At 35.8% G+C, this 25,346-nt stretch overlaps 1 protein-coding gene across 15 annotated transcripts in view; it reads left to right on the top strand.

Moving 5' to 3' along the window:
• PLEKHA7 (pleckstrin homology domain containing A7) overlaps positions 1–25,346 on the top strand; it is a 139,888-nt gene that overhangs the window by 72,389 nt on the left and 42,153 nt on the right. For all 15 annotated transcript variants that reach the window (XR_011560312.1, XR_011560311.1, XM_070764203.1 and 12 more), the window contains 6 exons: positions 2,186–2,269; positions 5,587–5,698; positions 7,086–7,190; positions 9,386–9,458; positions 12,071–12,171; positions 22,088–22,266. Coding sequence is in view for 13 of the 15 variants with exons in the window: in XM_070764203.1 (XP_070620304.1) it covers positions 2,186–2,269; positions 5,587–5,698; positions 7,086–7,190; positions 9,386–9,458; positions 12,071–12,171; positions 22,088–22,266 (654 nt within the window). In the remaining 2 variants the exon portion in view is untranslated. The remainder of the gene's footprint in view (positions 1–2,185; positions 2,270–5,586; positions 5,699–7,085; positions 7,191–9,385; positions 9,459–12,070; positions 12,172–22,087; positions 22,267–25,346) is intronic.

The following is a 25,346-nucleotide window of genomic DNA, read 5'->3' as shown; positions in this document are numbered from 1 at the left end:
TTAAACATAAAATGCAGCAACATCGGCAAACTTGCTGTCCATAGCAACTGTACAGTTATCTCAGGAGCCTCCCAAAAGCACTAATAAGCACGTTGTGACCAGTAATATGGAATCATGACAAGATTGTAAGTCAACAAAGAAAATATGATTGTAAAATAGAACTGCAATGGACTTGAGCGGTGGCGGACCTGTAGGATTTCAGGATGAACCTAACAGCAGCGAGTATTTGTAGCTCAGAATTGAATTGCAGAGTTCTTGATGCTTTTCGAGCTTGTTTGCTTGATTGCAGATATTTCATTACCCAATTAGATAATATCATCAATGCCTGAAATATCTGCAAGCAAACAGCCAAGCTTAGAGAACAGCAAAAATTCCACACTGCAGGACAATCCAATAACCTACTGGCCTTATTATGTTATTTATTGTATGTAACGATTAGGAAATTGAGTCCAAAACCAAGATGGCCCCTCGTTAGACCAAAATTTGGTTTAAAAATACAACTCTTGCTCCTTTTTATTCTTCTACCTTGTCACTTGCAGTTTGTAACCGACATTAAAACCATTTTGAAACTTACTATTCCCAATAAGCACGTGCAACTATTGTGAATTTAACTGAATAGTGTGCAGGTTTCCTTTCTTTTTTTAAAAGAGCCTTGGAACTATAGTTGTCATTGTTCATTTAAATCTGCTTTATGAAGTCCAGTAATGAAGTCTAACCAGCAATGAAGTACAGTAGATAATCCTGTGTCCCCACAGTGGCCTCGCACTTCCATTGGTCCTGATCCAATTAATTTTTAAAGTTAATCAGCTCAACTGCTGCTCCTGAAGAAACACCAAAAAAATCAGAGCATTTTTCAGCGTTTCCACTGGAATTGTGGAAGAGGTGGCGGGAATTCACTTGTGGAAGAGGTGGCGGGAATTCACTTGTGGAAGAGGTGGCGGGAATTCAGCCCACCTTATGGCTTTTGTCATATGCCCTCCTTCTTTTTCCAAAAGGCAAAGTGCAGGTAGTCCTTGACTTAACCATCACAATTGAACCCAACATTTCTGCTGTTAAGTGAGACGTTTGTTAAGTTTTGCCTTAGTTCACTTAACAACTAAGTGAATCGCTGCAGTTGCTAAGTTAATAGCCCAGTTGTTAGGTGAATCTGACTTCCCCAATTGACTTCACTTGTCAGAAGGTCAAAAAAGGTGACTCCAGGACACTGTAACCATCATAAATATGAGTCAGTTGCCAAGCGTTTGAATTTCGATCATATGACCATAAAGACACAATGGTCATAAGTGTGAAAAATGGTGACTTTTTTCAATGCTATTGTAACTTTGAATGGTCACTAAATGAATTGTTGCTAAGCGGAGGACTACCTTTACTGTGACCCAGAGGTGGGTTTCTCTTGGTTAGAAACCAGTTCTATGGAATTGGTAGTAATTTAGCGGCCTGCGTCTCTGGAACCACCCCGAGCTGGTTCTCTTGGCAGCATCATAGAGGCCGCTATTTTGTTTTTTAAATAGGGCGCATACGCTGCTTGTGGAGTATACGCTGTGTGAGTAGTGCGCATATGCTGGGTGTGGAGCATGCAATGCGCATGTTCCTTCTGGCAGCATGCCCCTGGCAGCATGCCCCTGGCAGCAAAAGAAACCAGAACTTACCCCTGCTGTGATCCTGGGTGCTGTTCTTTCCCTCCCATCAGTCTCTTCCAGCCCACATGATAATGTCTTTTGCCATTTTTTTTTTGGCCAGCGCACCATCAAGCGCTCCAAGTCTTGCCATTATTTACTGACCAACTATAGCCCAGGGAGGATTCCCTGAAGCCATAGGGTGAGGACATACTGCACTGTGCAGTAAGTGCAATGCCCATGATTTAGGAGAAACAAATGTTAATAACTTCAATCTTTCAAAAACAAAAACAATGTTTTTGAAAGCGAGTATAGGAACATGCATTGCTTATTTTTCTTCAATATCAGAAGTGGGAGCATAATAAATGGATCCTTATTGCAGATTGAAATAAATAGTTGATCTGTAATACATTCAGAAAACTACTGGTATCTCATCTCTCCAGCTTAATGGGAGAAACAAACATATTCAAAGCAGAAGCCATTCAGGTATAATAAGATTTTTGTAAAATGTTATTTTATGTCATTAGTGCTTGCTTTGGTATTGAACTAGATTTTGATTTGCCTTTCAGCCACAACCACCAAACTACCACATTTAAACATCCAGTGACTGGCCAGTTTTCCCCAGAAAACGTGGAGTTCATTTTGCAAGAGGAGTAAGTAGATTGATTTGCTTACACATCTAATAACTATGCTTAACCTCTAATTAGTAGTTGAAATTCTACAAGCTTTCTCTATAGCTGCCTATTAGTGTCTATTCTTGTTTCATTCCAATTGCTTATGAATGAATGATGGAACAATTTTTCCCCATTATACTACTCCCAGGCTCCAAAAATAATAATTCTTTCTTGTATTAAAAAAAACTGAGGCTGAATTACATTTTATATTGTGACAAAGGGAAATTATTAGATACATATGAGTAATAATACATATATTATTTAATTAATTGAATGATAATGGACTTCATTTTAGTTCTTTGTCTTGGTAATCTCCCATCACAGTTCTCATCATGTTATTCATAGACCCAGTAAACCCCTCAGCCTGAAAAAGATTGTGTATTCCTTTTCAAAAAGTGCATAAGTTAGCAAGCAAAAAAAAAGCAGTCTTCACAATATTGATTTGGGCTAAAACAAAGATAGAAGCAAAGAAAATGCAACTCTTTAGTATTTTCCTCAGATACAAACATAAGAAATCAAAAGATGTACTCTTATTAGTGTACCAGATCATTTTTTGAAAATGCTATGAACATAATAATATTTCATCCTTGTTTCAGTATTTTTCATGCACAGTATTATATTTGCGATATTTAAAAAGGTTTTATACCTTTAAAATGCTTTGTAATTGTGGAAAAATAAATTTCACATTAAAAACTCCATATCCTTAAAATATATAACCAGTTAAATGGTTGAGTCCTGAAAAAACATTAAATTGAAGGTAGACGGCAGTCAATTTTCTCTTGACTTGAGTGAAACCATGAAATTCATTGTCATGGTTTCACTAGCTGCTTTCTCCTGATAGTTTGGTCTTTTATAAGGGAAATAATGAACAATGACACAATAACTGTTTTAGTTGCTGTTTTTATGTATTCCTTGATTGAATATCAGTGACAACAATGGAAACGTTCTGGACATCACGTTTGTCAGACCTTTTATTTGGTTGTGTTAAGCTAGATAAGACTAGTGAGATTTCAGTGCAGCAATATGTTATATCCCATGACTTTATTTAGCCATAACCCCTGATGGAAAATTGTCATATTGCCAATTTAAATCTCATATTTTCTTTTGCAACCTGTGCTGTTACTTGAAGATTGAAAAGTGTCCTAGGACCTACTCTCTTTATACTCTACATAAACAATCTCTGTGACAATATTACAAGCAACTGTGTTCTTTTTGCTGATGATGTTAAGCTATTTAATGCTTCTGATAATACTTCTACCCTTCAAAAGGACCTTGACCATGTAGCTGAATGGTCTAACAACTGGCAACTGCAAATCTCATCCAACAAATGCTCTGTCCCACACATTGGTAAAAAGAATCCGAATACTAAATACACACTTGGAAAAACTGAACTTGCAGAAGACTCACTCAGTCAAAGACCTTGGAGTATTCATTTCCAATTACCTAAGTGCTAGAGCCCACTGCAACAGCATTTCCAAAAAATTACTAATAGACACAAACTTAATTCTACGTGGCTTCTTCTCTAGAAGCACCGATCTACTAACCAGAGCATACAAAACATTTGTCAGACCAATTCTTGAATACAGCTCACCTGTATGGAATCCACACTGCATAACAGACATTAATACAATTGAAGGAGTCAAGAAATACTTCACAAGAAGAGTCCTCCACTCCTCCTCACGCAACAAATTACCTTACTCCTCCCGACTTCAATTTCTATGTTTAGAAAATTTACAGCTACGCCGCTTCCGAACTGATTTAACTGTTGTTCAGAAAATCATACATCACAATGTACTCCCTGTTAGCGACTACTTCACCTTTAACAACATCAACACAAAAGCATGCAATAGATACAACTAAATGTAAATCGCTCCAAACTAGACTGCAGGGTCGACGGGACCCAGAGAAGGCCAACTCTGTGGTACCTAACCAGTTGCTGGGATTCGTGCGGCAGAAGGCGGTCCCTTACATTATCTACAATAGACCTCTCCCATTTTCTAAGAGGTCTGTAAGGGGTGTGCATAAGTGCACCTTTGTGCCTACCGTTCCTGTCCAAATGTCTTTTTTATCTTTTCTATCTCTACTTTATACTTATATTATGTTAAACATACTACAATACAATACTATATTTGTATGACAAAATAAATAAATAAAATAAATAAAATAAAATGCAATATGGCAGGGGAGTCAAGCGTGTGGCTGGCAGGTTGGATGTGTCACACACTGGCCAAGCCCACACCTGGTTTAGTGAAGGGAGGGAAATCGCGATAAGTGACATGATGATTGATTACTCTGTTGCTATTTTCGAGTTTAGAGCAGTTTACATTAAGTTTGAATCGATTGTGTGCTTGTGTATTGTTGTGGTTGAAGCTGAAGAAATCATTGACAGATAGGACATTGTGGTAAATGATTTTGTGAACTACATTTAGGTCAGATCAAAGGCGCGAAGTTCTAGTCTATCTAAGTCCAAAATTTCAAGTCTGATGGAATAAGGTATTCTGTTGCAAGCAGAGGAGTGGAGAACTCTTCTTGTGAAATATTTTTGGACTCTCTTGATTGTTTTGATATTTAGTATGCAGTGCGGGTTCCAGACTGGTGAGCTGTATTCAAGAATTGGTCTAGCAAATATTTTTAATGCTCTGGTTAGTCGATTAATATTGCCAGAGAAGAAGCTACGCAGGATTAGATACTGGATTTTGGGCCAGTCAGTTCTTTTTAAGCTCAAATCACATCACAAGGTTGTTGTTAGGGGAGAAAATAGAAAGGAGGAGGCGTACTTTAGAAAGTAAATTGGAGAGTGCAGATTTCAGTTTAAATCTAGAGTTTGGTGGGAAAGTTGCAATCTTTGTTCCTATGGGAGGCCTAATCTAGTTTACATTCCCAGGACTATACTTTCCTTTTTTCAAAGCCAATAATGCAATTACACAGCACCACCTGACTAAGCTTTTTTGAACCTTGAAAGGGCCAGGCCTGATTAGGATGTAAATATTAAGAGAATTAAGAGACTTTCAGTGGATTCCAAGTTTGTAAAATAAACTGGGAAGTTTTTTAAAAAAACATGCTGAAGAAACACAATAGCAAACCACTGCTGCTAAGAAAGCTATATGGATTGTAAACCATCAGGAATAAAATTTGATTTGAAGATTTTACCATTTTTAATATGTTTCATCTAGCTTAAGCTATTTATTGAACTGGTGAGCAAGAAACATTGAAACATTTTCAGAGTTAGTTTATCCCAGTATCACAGTTTCCAAAAAAGATTAACAATCAATTAAATTGTGATTTCTTTCTTTCAGGCATAATTCACATATGTCCAAACATCAGGTAAACCAAAGACCTTCAAGTATGGTCAGTGAGACATCTACTGCTGTAACTACGTCAACTACAGAGACAAAACTTGGATCCAAGGTAAATTTGAGTTTTTAATGAAATTTGCAAAATGTAGCATAATAAGAGAATGAGCTCTATTTGGGGGCATTGTGCTATATTAAATCTGTAGAAGAAATTTAGGGATGAGTTTAGATTTGAATTAGACATATCCCTCTTACCTATTTTCTGTGTTCTTTAAGATGTGTGGGGGTTGATCATAAGTGTGCATTGCTCTTGTGCTCTTGTACTAAGCATTTGTTTAAAATATACTTTGATGCTTGGATTTACTGTTGATTCTTCTGGGCAAAAAAAAGTCCAAATCATTAGTTTTATAAGCATCTCTTATGTGGAGGGATGTTTGATGTAAACACTTCTAAGAAAATACCAATTTTATACCCCAGAGAGCAAATATTTTAATGAAAATTGTTAATACAAAAATAAGAATACCCATCCTATTATGCAAGACAAACAGATATATAAAAATAATAAATTGAGTATTTTTATATTTTATTCTTACAAGCCCTATTATAAATCCCAAAATAACTCGAAAATGTTCCCAAGAATTATTGTACTATAGTATCAAATGGCCAGTTATGACATTTTTGCATTTAGCTTGTTCTTTTTCATTTATGAATGAAAATTTATCACAGGGCTTTTGTCAAACATGGGAAATTAGGAGAAAGGGGAGTTCAAATGAATACAGGTGTGTTGCATGCCAGATCTCCCTGCAAGGATCTGAATTACTAAAAGGTCAAAGCAAATTGGCCATAAATAAGAGTCAATAAAATTCAAGGTGGCTTGACAGATCGTTTATGGGTACACAGGGATTCAAGTCTGATGACATGCTTGATCCCTTCCTGAAGTTCAGTCTGGTCATCTTCTACAGATTTTGTGTTCAAAATGTCTTTTTTCTGAACTTACTGAAACATTATTCTATAGGTTCACATGAATATTAAAACAGAAAACTTGCAGTGATCTGAGTATAAATATATAAATATGTGCATATTCACTTAACCGTGTTACTAACATAACAACTGCAGTGATTCATTTAACAACTGTGTCAAAAAAGATTGTAAAACAGGGCAAAATTCCCTTAACTGTCTTGCTTAGGAATGTAAAATTTGGGCTGAATTGTGATTATAAATCAAAGACTACCTGTACTTCACTCTTGTCTTTACTACCTCCCAGTTTGTAGAAGTTATATGATAAGATTTGAAGGACTGGAAAGTTGTAAATTTGTCATTCAGTAATTCACTATGATGTTGTCAAATGTTTGCTTCTACTATTTTGTTAATACTTATTTTACTGGTGTAAATTACACTATTAAAATGGAATGTAAATTCTTGTATTATTCTACTGTTTCTTTTGAGTTAATCCTAAATATAGTTCATATGTACTTACTTAACTTGTATATGCTTTTTTTTAGTTAGTAAAAGCTAGCAATAAAGTTCATAGCTTTGGGAAAAGGGATCAAGCTATAAGGAGAAACCCTAATATTCCTGTTGTGGTCAGAGGCTGGCTTCACAAACAAGTGAGTATTATAAATTTTTTTAAAAAGTTGCTTTAATTTACAAAGTAGGGGGAATAAAAGAAGAATCAAGTTAAACAAGAAAAGATAAAATGAGAAAATCATACTAATAACTGTGAGGAAAGTCATTCAACTCATTTTAAACACATCATTAAATTTTAATCCTGCTGAATCTTTCTGATCTATTTTTCTATTTCTATTAGTCAGTAGAGTCAGTTCACATACATCATGAATCCAAATTTATAAATTTAGAAACATAGAAACATAGAAGACTGACGGCAGAAAAAGACCTCATGGTCCATCTAGTCTGCCCTTATACTATTTCCTGTATTTTATCTTACAATGGATATATGTTTATCCCAGGCATGTTTAAATTCAGTTACTGTGGATTTACCAACCACGTCTGCTGGAAGTTTGTTCCAAGGATCTACTACTCTTTCAGTAAAATAATATTTTCTCATGTTGCCTTTTATCTTTCCCCCAACTAACTTCAGATTGTGTCCCCTTGGTTCTTGTGTTCACTTTCCTATTAAAAACACTTCCCTCCTGGACCTTATTGAACCCTTTAACATATTTAAATGTTTCGATCATGTCCCCCCTTTTCCTTCTGTCCTCCAGACTATACAGATTGAGTTCATTAAGTCTTTCCTGATACGTTTTATATTAAGACCTTCCACCATTCTTGTAGCCCGTCTTTGGACCCGTTCAATTTTGTCAATATCTTTTTGTAGGTGAGGTCTCCAGAACTGAACACAGTACTGTACTCCAAATGTGGTCTCACCAGCATTCTATATAAGGGGATCACAATCTCCCTCTTCCTGCTTGTTATACCTCTAGCTATGCAGCCAAGCATCCTACTTGCTTTTCCTACCGCCCGACCACACTGCTCACCCATTTTGAGACTGTCAGAAATCACTACCCCTAAATCCTTCTCTTCTGAAGTTTTTGCTAACACAGAACTGCCAATACAATACTCAGATTGAGGATTCCTTTTCCCCAAGTGCATTATTTCACATTTGGAAACATTAAACTGCAGTTTCCATTGCTTTGACCATTTATCTAGTAAAGCTAAATCATTTACCATATTACAGACCCCTCCAGGAATATCAACCCTATTGCACACTTTAGAGTCATCTAAACATTCACAAGATTAGACAGGGTCCTAATTCTACTTCCAAAGAATGGGGAATATGGAAGATCACTTAGCTGGACATATCATTCATACAGGGCTGTGTCCTTCCCTTCTCCCTGAGCAGCAGGGATCATGAAGTCTAGCTGCATGACTTAGAATGCTGCTTTGAGGCATTTGGTATTGAAATAGCATCCCTTAGATCAGGGCTGTCAAACACATGGCCCGCAGGCCAGATCAGGAAATGATAAGGGACATCCCCATCTCCAGCCTATCCCGTCCACTCCCAGCCCAAGGGCAAACAAAATCCTGATACAGCCCATGATGGGATCGAATTTGACACCCCTGCCTTAGACCATCTAGCAGAAATCAAAATGGGTTTGCGATCTACCAGGGAGGCAATTCAAGAAAAGAGAAGTTATTTTCTCTCAACTTTCCACAAATCAAGAGCTAGCAAAAAGGACGAGCATTGTACCTGTGGTAGAACCAACAATGGCTGTGTTCTGATCCACCGCCTCTAGGAACTGGCCAATGACCAGGGGAATACTCTGGATACGTTTCACCTCCTCCTGAGCATGCAATTTGGAGTCATGTACCCTTTTTTATTACACACAATGCTGGTAAACCCCAAATTCTTCACACCATAGTAATAAAGTCTATTTTATAATTAAGAAGTATATTCTTGCTATTAAACCATGCCGATATTCATAGTGATATATAACAGATTTATGGATATAAAACTACAGTGGAACAAAAGTGGGACAAAGCATATTGTACGCGGGTCTTCTCCATGTCTAGTACATATGCATTAATCATTTCTAACAAGACACAGGCTCTTTTTCCAGTATACTAATTTCTTTATGCTAATTTCTAACTTTCCTTACCTTCTAGAAAGGCTGTAAAACATTCAGAAGTAGGTTTGATTATGATATGCTATGATAGCTGGCTCTTTTTGAGCACATTTTCATACATTAAAGAGGCACATAGTCATTCCAGATTTTATTTAGTATATTTATGTGTTATTTTATTCTAAGTTTTTATTAGATACCTATTGTCATTTGTATTTCAGGATAGCTCTGGAATGAGATTATGGAAAAGAAGGTGGTTTGTGCTGGCTGATTACTGTTTATTTTATTACAAAGGTTAGTGAATATAAATCATGTTTAAAAATATTTCTGCAACTGTGAATATTGCTTCTGTTGCTTAAAATAAGTAAATAAATAATCGTCTTTGGAGACTATAGAAACCAGCCTTTTATTTCCTACTTACCATATTTACCATGTATGAAGATGAAGCTTTTCCCTCAAATAGGCAAGTGAAATTTCTGGTTTTTCTTTGAAGAGGTTTCGCTTCTCATCCAAGAAGCTTCTTCAGTTCTGACTGGATGTTGGGGAAGAATAAACTTCTTGGATGAGAAGTGAAATGTCTTCAAAGAAAAAACAGAAAGTCCAGTTGACTGTTGAAAAAGGACCATGGGGACAACCATGACCTGGATGACCGAGAATCTCCATAGACATTTTCCTTATATACTTACCAGTTAATTTAGGAAGCCATGCATTTTAAAAGACAGCTATTAAAATGGTAGAAATACAAATGGATATAGTTATTATTAAACTAAACCTGAATAATGGCTTGAGAAGATTTCCTTTTCTAACAAATTAAACTTTTTGTTAAGTACAAACAGGGCTTCCTTCCTTAGTTTTTCCTTCCCTGCTTAGTTCCTTCCCTTTTCTTCATCCATTTCTTAATCCTGATCCATTTCCCCCTCTATTCTTCCTGCAGAAACAACAGAAAATAGGTGTATTGTTTTATTTTTTTTGTGAGAGAGGTTTGTATAGTCAGATATGCATTCATTAATGTACAACATATTTTTTTAGACAATTCCTTTTAATTAGTTATTAATTTATTTAATACTTATTTTATTCTGGCCTTTCCCCTTTTTGGGACTGAAAAAAGAATAGAACAAAACAGAATAGAATTATTGACAAATTTATCTTTACTTTTATGTACACTGAGAGCATATGCACCAAAGACAAATTCCTTCCAATCACACTTGGCCAATAAAGAATTCTATTCTGTTGTGTTCTATTCTATTCTATTCTATTCTATTGTATTCTATAAGTGAGAACAAGATTTTTGCACAAGCAGCATACCAGATTTATATATCACATGTTTTGTTTTTTGCTGAATTTGAAAATTAAGGGAGACTAGGATAGAATCTATTTCGGCCTTATTTTGGCCTCATTAGCTAGCCATACCCACTGGGACTTGAACCTGCAACCTTTGCCTTGTAAGGCAGAGAATTATCCTCTAGGCTACAGTATCCAATCCCTTCAGCTCTGCACCAGGGAAAGCTTACATATTTTTGTGTCGAATCACCCTGGTGTATTTGAAGGAACATCACAGCCCCTTATTTGCCTCTCGGCCCAACCCAGGGCCATTTCCAAGGCAGTTAATTTTATTGATAGCCGACAATTCTATCTGTATGTGTCACATATGTTTTTTTTTGTTTTTTTGCTGAATTTGAAAATTAAGGGAGACTAGGATAGATCTATTTCAGCCTTATTTTGGCCTCATCAGCTAGCCATACCCACTGGGACTTGAACCTGCAACCTTTGCCTTGTAAGGCAGAGAATTATCCTCTAGGCTACAGTATCCAATCCCTTCAGCTATTATATAAATATTTATATATTTATCCACTACTGGTTTGGGCTTAGCTATTTGGAATTTAACTCTTTTTTTGTTTGGGTGAATATGATGTTTGAGGAAGGTTATCCTCAATGCCTGTTGTATTTTATATATATACATTTCTGAAATTACGCTGACAGATCAAATATTGTATGTATTCTTCATGTAGAGAAAATAAAAAAAGAATCCTGTTTGTTTATTCAGGCATTGCATACATCTTCACTAGCACTATTTCTTTTGAATACTTTAACCTTGTGAACAGTGTTGCATGATTCCATTAAATAATGATTAATTAGAGCAAACTGAAACATACAAAGGCCTTGATCTTCTTTTTAAAATGTGAAGTGGACACTTAATGCATCAGTTTGTGCTCTTCATACATACTTCATTTTGTCTCATATGTCAGCTGGCAAGTTTTGTTTGAAAAAATGGATGACAGCAGTAATGAATTAGAAGAGTAATCATTTAGTTATTAACATGATCAAGGACCTTGAATTGGTATGAAACTTAGTAGCTGAGGCCTGGGGAAACAATTCCAAACTGAGAAATTACTATTCTATTCTCTGCTTTAAGCTTTGCAGGATGTACTGAAGACAATTGGAAACAGCACATTGGATTATATTTTTTATATTGTTGGGAAGTAATTTACATCAAATTATATACTACAATGTATTTGCAGTATATTTAACAACATGGAAATTGAAATCATCTTAATAGAGGGCTAGATAACATTTTATTCTAGTTCTCAATTCACTATTCTTTTTATTGGAAATGCAAAAGATTGAATCGAAAGCCTTCTGCATCTATATTGTAACCATTCCTTAGTTTTTAAAGTACTCACTCTCTCAACTGGAAAGTACATTTGAATCTAGTGAATATTTAGTAGCTCCTGTGCTATTGATAATGTGTGTATATATTTGCTCAAACGCTTCAATCCCAAATGAATCAGGTAAGTCCTTCATGTACTATTTTTAGGTTTTAAACCACACCAGTTAGTTTTGCTGTAAGCATATTGTGTTTTAATTTTTTAAAAAATTGAAACTTGATTATTTCTTTTATTCAAAAGACAGCAGAGAAGACGCTGTTCTTGGAAGTATACCATTACCTAGTTATGTAATTTCATCTGTGGGACCTGAAGATCATATAAATCGCAAATATTCCTTTAAGGTAAATGTACTAATTGCAAACTATATGGTTTTTTTAAGCAACCAGATGTGTTGCATTTTGATACACATATATCTTAGTTTTAAGTTTATAGATCTTCCTCTATATTTAATAGAAAAATAGAATTCAAGCATCTTTGTGGCATTTTTTTTTTCAATTTAAACTTGCTATATTCTTGAAAAAATGTCATAAAAGAAGCTAGTTAATTTTCTGAGACTTGCAACTAAAACAATATCTAAAATGTCTTTGGGTTGATTTTGCAAAACAATTGGTTTGGACTTTTATTTTCCTTGACTGAGCCCTGAATTGAGCCAATCTGGAATGATTCCAACTGGCAAATTACATGAATAATAATAATAATAATAACAACAACAACAACAACACACCAGACATTGTGATCGTGGAGAAAAAGAAAGTATGGATCATCGACATTGCAATCCCAGTAGACAGCAGAATTGAGGAGAACCAGATAGAGATATTAGTGAAATATAAAGATCTAAAAATCGAGCTGCAATGACTCTGGCATAAGCCAGTGAAAGTGGTCCCAGTGGTACTTGGCACGCTGGGCGCAGTACCAAAGGATCTCAGCGGACATTTGAAAACCATCGGAATTGACAAAATCTCCATCTGTCAATTGCAAAAGGCCGCTTTACTGGGATTGGCAAACATAATTTGCCGCTACATCACGCAGTCCTAGGTGCTTGGGAAGTGCCCGACTGGTGATGAAATACGAAATCCAGCATAGTGATCTCGTTTGCTGTGTTGTACTGAAATAATAATAATAATTTATTAGATTTGTATGCCGCCCCTCTCAGAGAACTAAATGCTAAGTATGTAGTTAGAGTAATTTATTTATAAACATTATGTTTTTAAACAAGTTCATTAGATAAGAGGATGGCTTCTGAAGTTCTGCCATAATAGTTTAGAAAACTCCAAAGTTTTACCCTTGTTGCATATGCAATATTTTTTTTCCCTGCTTGTCATCAGGAATGGAATTAACACAACTAGCATTAGTTTGATTGCATTTGGAAAATCATTTCAACTCTTAGTTAAATTTAGGCATTGTTGCTATTATGTAGTATACAATACTAAGTACTGTGACTTAATATTAAAACCCAGAAACATATAATGCTGAACAAATTAATAATTCATAAGAGATGGTATATTGTGGTTGGAAGTATTCTTAACTAAAAAGAAAATCTAAGTCAAATTAAAAATACATGTCATCTATATTTGTATTCTGCTTTCCAAAAATAATTAGATGCTACGTTATATATAACGCTAAAGATTTTGGCTAGCTGCTTTACAATGGAAAAGTGATTTAAGATAGCTACATGGCTATCTTTCTTCATTTTGTTTCAGGAACTGTAATTAGCACTGAATGTGCTAATTTTATGTTACATAAATAATCATAAACTTAAACCACAGTTCTTGCAATTGCAAAGTAGTTTGTTGGTTTCATTACGTGTATGAAAAACGCTAACCCACAAACTGCACCCAAGTGGAAAGTAAGGCAGCAGTGCTTCCAGAAGAGATAATAGATTTATTTATCTATAATATACCGGTAGTCCCAAAAGTTTAATTACTATGGTGGGTTAATTAGGTGGTATTATATTTTATCAGTGTACATATTTTATAGATGGAAGAAAGTGTCATTGAACTTGTAATGAATACATAATTTTAACTTCCTTATAAAATATGTATACTAAATTATACTCTAGAAAATTGTACAGTATTGATTAGTAAAATAAATTACATGCTCCATTTTTCACAGATATAAATGTTCAAATTACTCCTGATCCTGAAGATAAAAATAGAGGTAGATGAATTAGCCTCCCTGACAGTTTACCCAGTGAACCTTGAAACTAACAATTTACAACAGTTTAAATATAAAAATTAATAAATAATAAAAATAAAGGCATGTTGCAGGTCCCATCCACAAAGGAATGTAACTGATGGGAGACTGGAAGGCAACAAATTTGTGGCACAGGACCTATCTTCTAGAACAGTGATGGTGAACCTATGACACACGTGCCAGAAGTGGCACGCAGAGCCAACTCTCTGGGCATGCCAGCCATTGCCCATTGCTCTTCTGGGTTCCAGTGTGCCCATGTGCCAGCTGGTCTTTGCACACACGGCAGTGTTGGAAACATATCCCTGGCGCATATGTACGCTGAACAGCTGATCTTTTTGTGCACCAGAAACTAGTCTTCCAGTTTCCAGTGCGTGCATCCTGGGGAGTTGCTCTTCTGATTTCCAGTGCTCCCCCACACATTCTTGCATGCTCCTATTTTGGCACTTGGTGCTGAAAAGGTTCACCAATACTGCACTAGAAGATCATTGCTCCTGAGATTGGATTAACCCTCATTTTGATGGTCTTCCAGTAAAGCCTGAAAACTTGGCTTTGTCATCTGGTCTGGTGATCCCAGGACATGGGAGTGGGACCTGCTAAGTGGCTGTATTGCTAGGGAAATGGAATGTGCTCTCCTGCTGATGTGCAGTGTTTTTTTTTGTAATGGTTTTAAATTTTTAAATGGGTTACAGGTAGTCCTTGTTTTACAATCACAATTGAGCCCAAAATTTATGTTGCTAAGTGACACATTTTAAGTGAATTTGGGCCACAGTTGTTTGTTTATATATTTATATGCCACTCACTCCAAAACAGACTCAGAGCAGTTAACAGCAGAAATAAATACAATAGCAATAAAAAACAGTTAAAATCTAATAATAAAATCAACGATACAGTGTTCCCTCAATTTTCACGGAGGATGCGTTCCGAGACCGAATTTCCACGAAGTAGAGATGCGGAAGTAAATACACTATTTTTGGCTATGAACAGTATCACAAGCCTTCCCTTAACACTTTAAACCCCTAAATTACAATTTCCCATTCCCTTAGCAACCATTTAGATTATTACTCAACATGTTTATTTATTAAAGTTTATTGAAAAAAATATTTATTAAAGGCGGACGGAAGTTTGGCGATGACATATGACGTCATTGGGTGGGAAAAACGTGGTATGGGGAAAAAACCGCGAAGTATTTTTTAATTAATATTTTTGAAAAACCGTGGTATAGACTTTTTGCGAAGTTTGAACCCATGATAATCGTGGGAACACTGTACAATAAAAGCAGTAAGGTTATAGAAAACCATACATACTTGCAATCAACCTAATCCCAGGCCTGCTGGAAAAGCCAGGTCTTAATGGCTTTCCAGAAAACTGTTAAGTTGGAGACAGTGCAGATCCCTGGGAGTAATTGATTCCAAAGGATCGGAGCTCGGAATTTTGATTATGTGACCTCAGGGATGCAATAGTTGTTAAGTGTGAGAAAACAGTCATAAGTCATTTTTTCCAGTGCTTTTGTAACTTTGAACGGTTGTTGTTGTTGTTATTATTATTATTATTATTATTATTATTATTATTATTATTATTATTATTATTATTATTATATTTGTATGCCACCCCTCTCCGCAGACTCAGGGCGGCTCACAGCAATAATAAAGACAATACAGTACTGTATACAGTAACAAATCTAATATTTAAAAATATCTAAGAACCCCTTATTTAAAAGCAAAACATACACACAAACATACCATGCATAAACTGTATAGGCCTGGGGGAGATGTCTCAATTCCCCCATGCCTGACGACAGAGGTGGGTTTTAAGAAGTTGCTAAATGAACTGTGATAAGGCAAGAACTATCAGTAATTTTGTTGCATTGTTCTGGTGTATTTAACTTTGTGTACCTCACTCAGCGTTATTTATGTGGGTATCATGGCTAAATTTATGAAATAAAACAAAAACTAGATTGAATAAAAACAGAGCAGTCAATGAAAATAATACAGTTTAAAAAACACAATATAATGTCGTTCAAGTTCAATTCTCACCTTCATTGATCTCTGTGAACACTATGTAGCTGCAACGCTCTACAAAATAATTCACTTTTCACTACTTTATGGAAGTATGTCTCTGTTGAAACAAGACTTACTTCGAACAGGATATGGGAGGCCTTAACCTTTAGAATTCCCACTGCTGTAAATTCTCACATAGTGAGTACAGATAATATCTCTAGCTGGGATGAACTCTTTGGATAAGATAACTCTTCCAGGAAAAGGCATGCCTGCAGATACCGAGGAGCCAAGCCGTTGAGGATGTTAAAAGTCAAAACTAATATTTTGAATTATATATGGAAACCGTAGATAGTCCTTGCAGCACCTGCAGTGTATGGCTAACCTAACTATAGCCGCTTTCTCCATCATTCCAGGGACTGCATTCTACGATTGCATAGTGGTTAGAGTGCAGTTCAGCAGGCTATTTCTGCTGACTGCCGGCTGACTGCAATTTGGCAATTCAAATCTCACCAGCCTCAAGGTTGACTCTGAGATGGGTAAAATGAGGACCCAGATTGTTGGGGAGCGATATGCTGACACTGTAAACCGCTTAGAGAGGGCTGTAAAGCACTGTAAAGCGGTATATAAGTCTTAAGTGCACTGCTATTGCTTTTCCACACCAACTGCGGTTTGGAAATAGTCTCTCAAGGTGACATGATGGAGATTACATTGTAGTTAATCTATTTTAGGGGTCATATTAGCATGAATTTCCATTGCTAATGTTTATAACAGCAGCATACTCATGCATTAAAATTTGCTATTCATAGTAGGAAATGGTGGAATAAACAAATTAGTTTTCTTATTTCTTTGGTGGGAAATGTAGTGTCTGAATGAATCTGTAAAAGCAGTATTTCAGATTGGTTGTAATGCGGTGCTTTTCTCTTTTCTATGTTCTATTTTCCATCGTTGCATCCAAATCAGTTTATGTATTATTATAAAATTATTCCATCTTTAAAGTCAAATACTTCTGTCTAATATTTTGCATTGTTTATAAAAATGTGGGCAGTATTTATTCCAAATACTTATTGTCACAACTACTACTTTCAGAATTATTGATCCTTGCGTAATTAGGTTATTTTATTGATAATATTCCAGTAGATAGATTGACATTAAATATTAGTAGAACAAACTCATATATTTACTTAGAAGTAAAACCCAGGATTTACTCCCACTGTCTTTCCCAATGAAGTAAAACATGCAACAGCTCTTATTTCTAATGGCTTTCCATTTAAAAATTAGATGATTTTCTAAATAGTAGATTTAATGTAAACTAGCATGTCTGAAATACATTGGTAGTTTGAAAAATACCCCCATTATTAACCCTCCCTCCGTTCCTGAAATATTTTTTTTTGTCCGCAAGAATCTATAGAATCCAATATACAGTGATACCTCGTCTTACAAACGCCTCATCATACAAACTTTTCGAGATACAAACCTGGGGTTTAATATTGTTTTGCCTCTTCTTACAAACTATTTTCACCTTACAAACCCACCACTGCTGTCGGGATGCCCCGCCTCCGGACTTCCGTTGCCAGCGAAGCACCCGTTTTTGCGCTGCTGGGATTCCCCTGAGGCCCCCCTCCATGGGAAACCCCACCTCTGGACTTCCGGGGTTTTGTGCTGCTGCAATTTCACTGATGCTCCCTTCGCTGGGAAACCCCACCTCCGGATTACCGTTGCCAGCTAAGCACTCATTTTTGCGATGCTGGGATTCCCCTGCTGGGATTCCCATGCAGCATCTCAAAAACACAGAAGTCTGGAGGTGGGGTTTCCCATGGAGGTGAGCCTCAGGGGAATCCCAGCAGTGCAAAAATGGGCGCTTTGGCTGGCAAAAGGGGTGAATTTTGGGCTTGCACGCATTAATTGCTTTTCCATTGATTCCTATGGGAAACATTGTTTCGTCTTACAAACTTTTCACCTTAAGAACCTTGTCCTGGAACCAATTAAGTTTGTAAGACAAGGTATCACTGTATATTTTTTATTCTGTAGCCAGAAAGCCTAAAGCCAACATTACATAGGCTAATTTATGTAATAATGGTTGTTGTCCTACATTATATATGAACACAGTTAAAATAATATTTTGCATATTTCTTATCTTAGGAAACATTGCACTGATTTTTCTTGGGTGGATGGAAATCTTAAAAGCACATTGCTAGTAATTACATGGTCTTTCTGTGCTTTCTATTTAACTGTCTTCTCAGCTGATTCCTTACTGTTTCCAACCAGGACTATCCACTTGATTATATCCACCAGTCCTGCTGTTTTTCAGTTCCAAATGTTTGCATGAGAAAAACTGTGGAGGGTGGTATTTTAAATGAACTTCAGAAGAATTAAAATTCCACACAGTCATTTTATAAAAAGAGTGAATGGCTGTTTCTAAGGGTTGGAACTTACACCAAATTCCTATTAATGATTTAGGCTTCCATCTTTTTTAACTTTTTCAACTTTGTTCTTGTTCTGTTCTTATTGATGTGTCCTTTGGGTTTGTTCTCTATTTCTTCTTTTGTGCAATATGGGAAAGAGACTGCCTTTCCTTCTCCCACTTTCCCGAATAAGGGCATCTGAATGCATGAATAGGTACAAAATATCACTTTTTCATCCCTGTTGTGAATGTGTATGTGATGTATTTGAAAATGGTTGTGAATTAGAACTATGTATCCCAATTTGTGGCTCACAAAATTCTTGTGTGTTTTCCTGTTACTGATTGTCTCAGCACTTATAATCATAGCTTTTTGTGTTGCTTATTTGGTGTGCTGCTGAAAGATAACTGGCTTATATTTAGACATTGCTGTTTTGTGCTATCAGTTACACATGGTGGAGATAGTCATTCTAGTGGCAGGTTGGCTGATAACATAATATGTGTTGCTTACTCTAATTGTATAAGCTTGCTTTCTTTTACCACCAAATGTGGACATTGGCAAAAGTTCTCCTTTCTGCTTTTTTAACTGGACTACCAATGAAAAGGTTTTTCTATAGTCCCTCAACTGAAGGAAGTAGTTTGCTGCATTAGGAACCAGTCAGTCTTTATTATGATTGTATAACTCAACTTAAAATTCAGAAAGCCCACAACTAAAAGCAGGCATAATTTATTTGTTTACTAATACAAGCTGCAAATGGCTTATCAGACCAGCTATGGCTCCTTTGGTCATTCTCACCATTACTTGGATAACTATGCTAATTCTAGAATATGCTGACCAGTACTGACCACATTATTGTTGCTAATTGCATAAAACCCCCGAAGAGGCTCATATACAACGTCTATGCTAAGGAAAGCAGTATTTTTTTTAACAATTTCATCTAAATGAAAAGTAACTCACACTCTGACATTTTCAGTACTGATTTCTAAAGTATGTAGTGAGAGATTTGATTCTAGTCAATAAATCTGCTCTTATTTTTATTTATTTATTTTATTTTAAAACTGCCTTCCCCTTTCACAGAATGACTCTTTATTTTTATGGTTTGGGATAGTTATCTTTAAGAGGTTTTAGTGCGCTACTAATAGCTAGACATTTTAATCTCAACCATCAATAAACATATAAAATAGACCACATTTACACACCACTCAAAAATAAAATAAAAAATAAAAATAAAATAAAATGAAAAAACTAAGATGGAAACAAAAAGACCAGAATACATATCTCCCACAGCCTATATTATCTATACCCAGATAAGCAGTGATTATTTATTTATTTATTTATTTATTTGTTCAATTTTTATGCCGCCCTTCTCCTTAGACTCAGGGCGGCTTACAACATGTTAGCAATAGCACTTTTTTAACAGAGCTAGGCTATTGCCCCCACAATCCGGGTTCTCATTTTACCCACCTCGGAAGGATGGAAGGCTGAGTCAACCTTGAGCTGGTGATGAGATTTGAACTGCTGACCTTCCGATCTACAAATCAGCTTCAGTGGCCTGCAGTACAGCACTCTACCTGCTGCACCACCCCGGCTCATTAACACCAGACAAACAAAATAGCAGAAAACAATAACCTAATAAAAAAACTACCAAGTAGAAAAACACACCTCAACATGGGTAGAGCAAGTTACTGTATAGAAACAGAATGTAAAATTTACCCTCACTAGCAGTGATGGCATTACATAATTTGGTAATAATCTGCAAGCAAACAACCAAGATAGAGAGAACACAAGAGCTCACAACAAAATAGATTAGAATCACCAACATCAACTTTGACAATGTGTACTAGTAAACAATGTATGAATAGAATAGAATAGAATAGAATTCTTTATTGGCCAAATGTGATTGGACACACAAGGAATTTGCCTTGGTGCTCTCAGTGTGCATAAAATAAAAAGATACATTTGTCAAGAATCATGTGGTACAACACCTAATGATTATTATAGGGGTCAAATAAGCAATGAAGAATAGATGTGAGTAGATGTGCATTTAGAAAGTTAAGTGGAAATCGGTCTGAGTATCTTGATGAGCATTTTAAGAAAATGAGGTACTTTCAGTTCTTTGTTTCCATACATATCTGATCAATCTGAAAAGATAAAAGTAGTTTCTTTTGTCATAGATCTTAACTGAATTCTGCCAATTTGTAAATGCTGCTTGCTAGCTTTATTTATTTATTCACACATTTTCTTCTCATGCTAAAGCTCTGTGTTGGATATATAGAACAGAACAGAATAGAATGGAATTATTTCTTGGCCAAGTGTGACATACACGGAATTTGTGCATATGCTCTCAGTGTACATAAAATAAAAGATATATTTGTCAAGAATCATGAGGTACAACCAATGAAGGGCTACCAATTTTTTTACTACCAGACTATGGGCGTGGCTTATGTAGGACACCCTGAATTTTCTTTCAACATCTTTCAGTGCAAATTGGGTGCTCTAGGGTGAAGCTCCATTTTCACTACCCCACTATGTTCTCCCCGCATCCTGGCAGTAGCCAACTCCTGGGTACAATACTTAATGATTGTCATGGGGTACGAATAAGCAACCAGGAAGCAATCAATATTGATATAAATCATAAGGATACAAGCAACAAGTTACAGTCATACAGTCATAAGTGGAAGAAGATGGTTGATAGGAATGATGAGCAAAATTAGTAATAGTAATGCTGCCTTAGTGAATAGTTGCTTTGGTGTTCAGGGCTCTATAACATAATTTTGAGTGTTGAAACAATTTATGTCCAGGATGCGAGGGGTCATTAAACATTTTCGCAGCCCTCTTTTTGACTCATGCAATGGAAGTGTTTCTATATGCCTCTATAACAAAACAGATTTAGTTGTGACATTAAGTTCCCTTCCTTGTCATTGCTAATGTGGCATGTATGTAGTAGTATCATAATTTGTATGATGTTCCTTCTTGCATTGATTTCCCCAAAATATTCTGTACTCTGTGTTTCATTGAACGTTGTGGCTGTCTGCATGTAAATCAACTATCATAACAAACAAATCTTTGTACTTATGTTTCCTGAAATGTGATGTGATCCAAAGGATGTTAGCCATCATTTATAAAACTGTATTGTGCAGTAACATAATGTAAAAATGATCATAACCAATCTTAGTAACAGTTTTATAAACATTTTATATTTTAATAAAAACAGAAAATAACTCTTTAAAAATATTCATTCTAATAAAAATTGATAGTGTTAAAGATTTTTAATTTTCTTCTTCTCAATATATTATTTACACAGCAATCTAATGTATTTATAATTTCAGTTAAAGAATGAAAAAACATAAAGTCTGCTGGCCTATCAGTGTAATTTTTGTTATCCATTTCCTTGAGATAAGGGGAATGTTATAAAACGTTAAGCTAATACAAAGGCCAGAAACAAGCTGTGGCATCATTGGGATTGTTTGGAAACTCATGATTATCCTATTACACAGAAACTTTAAGGTAGTGATTTTAATGGTACCACCTGATATTTTGTAACACAGGCCATATTGATTATTTAAAACATTTTGCAATTTAAATAGCTACTGTACTTTAAAAAGCATGGTCTTTTTATCCTTCGACCTTGTCTAAAATGCCTTATATATCTCTCTCTCTATTTACAGGCCGTCCATACAGGAATGAGGGCTTATATTTATAATAAGAGTTCTGTTATTGGCTCTCAGGCAGAGCATTCAGGAATGCGCACATACTACTTTAGTGCAGATACTCAAGAAGATATGAATGACTGGATCCATGCTATGAATCAAGCTGCTCTTATGCAAATCCATTTTTCACCAAAGAGGCAAGTTCATGTGTGTATATGTGTGTGTGTGTGTGCGCGCGCGCGTGTGCATGTGTGCGTGTACATGCATTTGCATGTGTATATATGTATATGTAGATATAACTGGAGTGGTGCGGTGGGCTAGAGGTGGAGCTCTCGCCTCACAATCAGGAGGCTGTGAGTTCGATCCAATGAGAATATATCGGCTAAACAAATCTCCGTGTTAGCATCAGGAAGGCCATCCGGCCAGTAAAGATTCTGCTAACTCCATTCAGTTGTCCAGACTCCACCGTGCAAGGGATTATGAGGTTGTTAAACAAACAAACAAACAAACAAACAAACAAACAAACAAACAAACAAAGAAACTCACACACACACACATACATACACACATAACGAAAAAAATACTTTCAATCATACATTGTTAAAAAACATTGTCTTTTTTAAAAAGACTTCTTTAACTTTTAATACAGTATTAGGATATTGCATGTCACTGCCGCTTGCAGAAAATCATTTATTTATTTACAATAATGAGCAATAATTTATTTATTTATTTATTTATTTATTTATTCCAATACACAATAATGCACAATGAAGATAATAGAGGACACCTTGGAGGAAATAGAATTAGAGAAAGAATAGAAGAGAGAGTATAGGATAAAATAATCAACGAGAGAATGTAAGAAAGATATAGGGATAGAATAGAAGATATAGGAGAGACAATAGGACAGGGGTCGGAAGGCACTCTAGTGCACTTATGCACGCCCCTTACTGACTCTTAGGAATCTGGAGTGGTTAACCGTGGACAGTCTAAGAGTAAAATGTTGGGAGTTAGGGGATGACACTACGGAGTCCGGTAATGAGTTCCATGCTTTAACAACTCTATTACTAAAGTCGTATTTTTTACAGTCAAGTTTGGAGCGGTTAATATTGAGCTTGAATCTGTTATGTGCTCTTGTTGTGGTTGAAGCTGAAGTAGTCGTTGGCAGGCAGGACATTGCAGCATATAATCTTGTGGGCAATACTTAGATCATGTTTAAGGCGTCTTAGTTCTAAGCTTTCTAGGCCCAGGATTGTAAGTCTAGTTTCATATGGTATTCTGTTATGGGAGGAGGAATGCACGGTCCTTCTAGTGAAGTATCTCTGGACATTTTCGAGGATGTTAAGGTCTGAGATGCGGTATGGTTCCAAACAGATGAGCTGTATTCTAGGATGGGTCTGGCAAAAGTTTTGTATGCTCTGGTAAGTAGTGTGAGATTTCCAGAGCAGAAGCTACGTAGGATTATATTAACTATTCTTGAAGCCTTCTTGGCGATGTTGTTGCAGTGGGTTTTGGCACTTAGGTCTTTTGTAATTAGTACTCTGTGGTCCTTAACCGAAAGGGGGTTATCTGTGATAATTTGATTATTCAGTTTGTATTTGGAGTTCTGATTCTTTTTGCCGATGTGTAGGACAGAGCATTTGCTGGTTGAGATTTGGAGTTGCCATGTGTTAGACCAATCAGAAACAGAGTCTAGGTCTTTTTGGAGAGTAGTTGTGTTATCGGTGGTGTTGAAGAGTTTTACATCATCTGCAAAGAGAACACAGTTGTTTGTAATGAGATCACAAAGGTCATTGATGTAGAGAATGAAGAGAGTTGGTCCCAGTACATTACCTTGGGGGACACCGCTTTTAACAGGGACAGGGGTAGATATGGTGCTTCCTATTTTAACCACTTGTTGTCTGTTTGATAGGAATGCTGTAATCCAGCTGTGGAGGGCTCCTGAGAGGCCATAGGATTTGAGTTTTAGGAGTAGTTTATCGTGGACCACTGAGTCAAAGGCTTTGGAGAAGTCAATATAAATTGCATCTATATATTTTCCTTGGTCAAGATGAGTAGTCCATATGTTTTTGCAGTGGAGGAGCTGTAGGTTGCAGGATAGTTTTTTTCTGAATCCAAATTGTTTGTTAGAGAGCAGATTATTAGTTTCAAGGTGGAGGGTAATTGATTGGTTTATAATTGATTCCATGACTTTGCATAATAATTTTCATTTTGAAAACCTTGTCAAGAAAACTGCAAGGACTAGTCAAGGATCTCACCAGGGATCAATATTGACTTGTAGGCAAAATATAAATTAAATATAAATATCTAAAACTTCACACTTTATAGCCTGCCCATAATTATACATTTCTCCCATAGTTCTTCCTCTAAGGTTGCATAATTATTATTTTTTTGGTAATTTCCGTATCTGAAAGGATTTCTATAATAATGTAAGATAATTATTAAAAGGTAAACACTGTAAAAATAAATAATTATTAGCAAAGATTGAGTTTTGAACAGCAGAAGACTTGAATAAATATATATTGAATTAATTGTATTGTCAAGTTGAATTTCACATCAAACGTTTTTACTTAGAATCTTCCATAATCAGAAACATGTTTGATTGGGACTATTTGTACAAAGCATTTAACAGATGTTTTAAGTAATATGTGTTTGAGGAGTCCAGAGTGATTCTGTAGTCCTGGTTACTTGTTCCTCAATATTATTCCAAAGTCCTTGCATTGCAGGCCATGCCCACCCCAGCTCTATGAAAAGAAAAGTTGTGAAATGTCACATGACAGCAATGTAAGACCACGAGTTTGACACCTGTGTTCTAGGCTCATCATGTATATGCATATAGAAAATATATATTTATATATTTATATATACACATTTCCCTTCTGATCTCACCTCTGGCCAGGCTTGTATATTTATTTATTTATTTATTCGTTCATTCATTCATTCATTCATTCATTCATTCATTCATTCATTCATTTGACTTCTATGCCGCCAAATCTCGAAGGACTCAGGGCAGCTTACAAAACAATAATACAATATAAAAATGTATAAAGCAATAAAAGAAATCAAATATAATGTCTAAAAACTAAACATCATGCTAATGCACTATGCTGCTCTTCTGCATGTTGATTATTTTAGCCATTGCATTGCAACTGGTAAAGTTACAAGAGAATTTGAGACTTCTAAAACTTATATAGAACTAAATTAATTGTAAACTTTTTGAAAACTCTATTTTGATACGAAACCATCAATTTCATGAGATTTTTTTTTTGGGGGGTGGTTA

Source organism: Erythrolamprus reginae, chromosome 1 (assembly GCF_031021105.1).
Source record: "Erythrolamprus reginae isolate rEryReg1 chromosome 1, rEryReg1.hap1, whole genome shotgun sequence".
NCBI lineage: Eukaryota > Metazoa > Chordata > Lepidosauria > Squamata > Dipsadidae > Erythrolamprus > Erythrolamprus reginae.
This window is presented reverse-complemented; position numbering and strand designations above follow the sequence as displayed.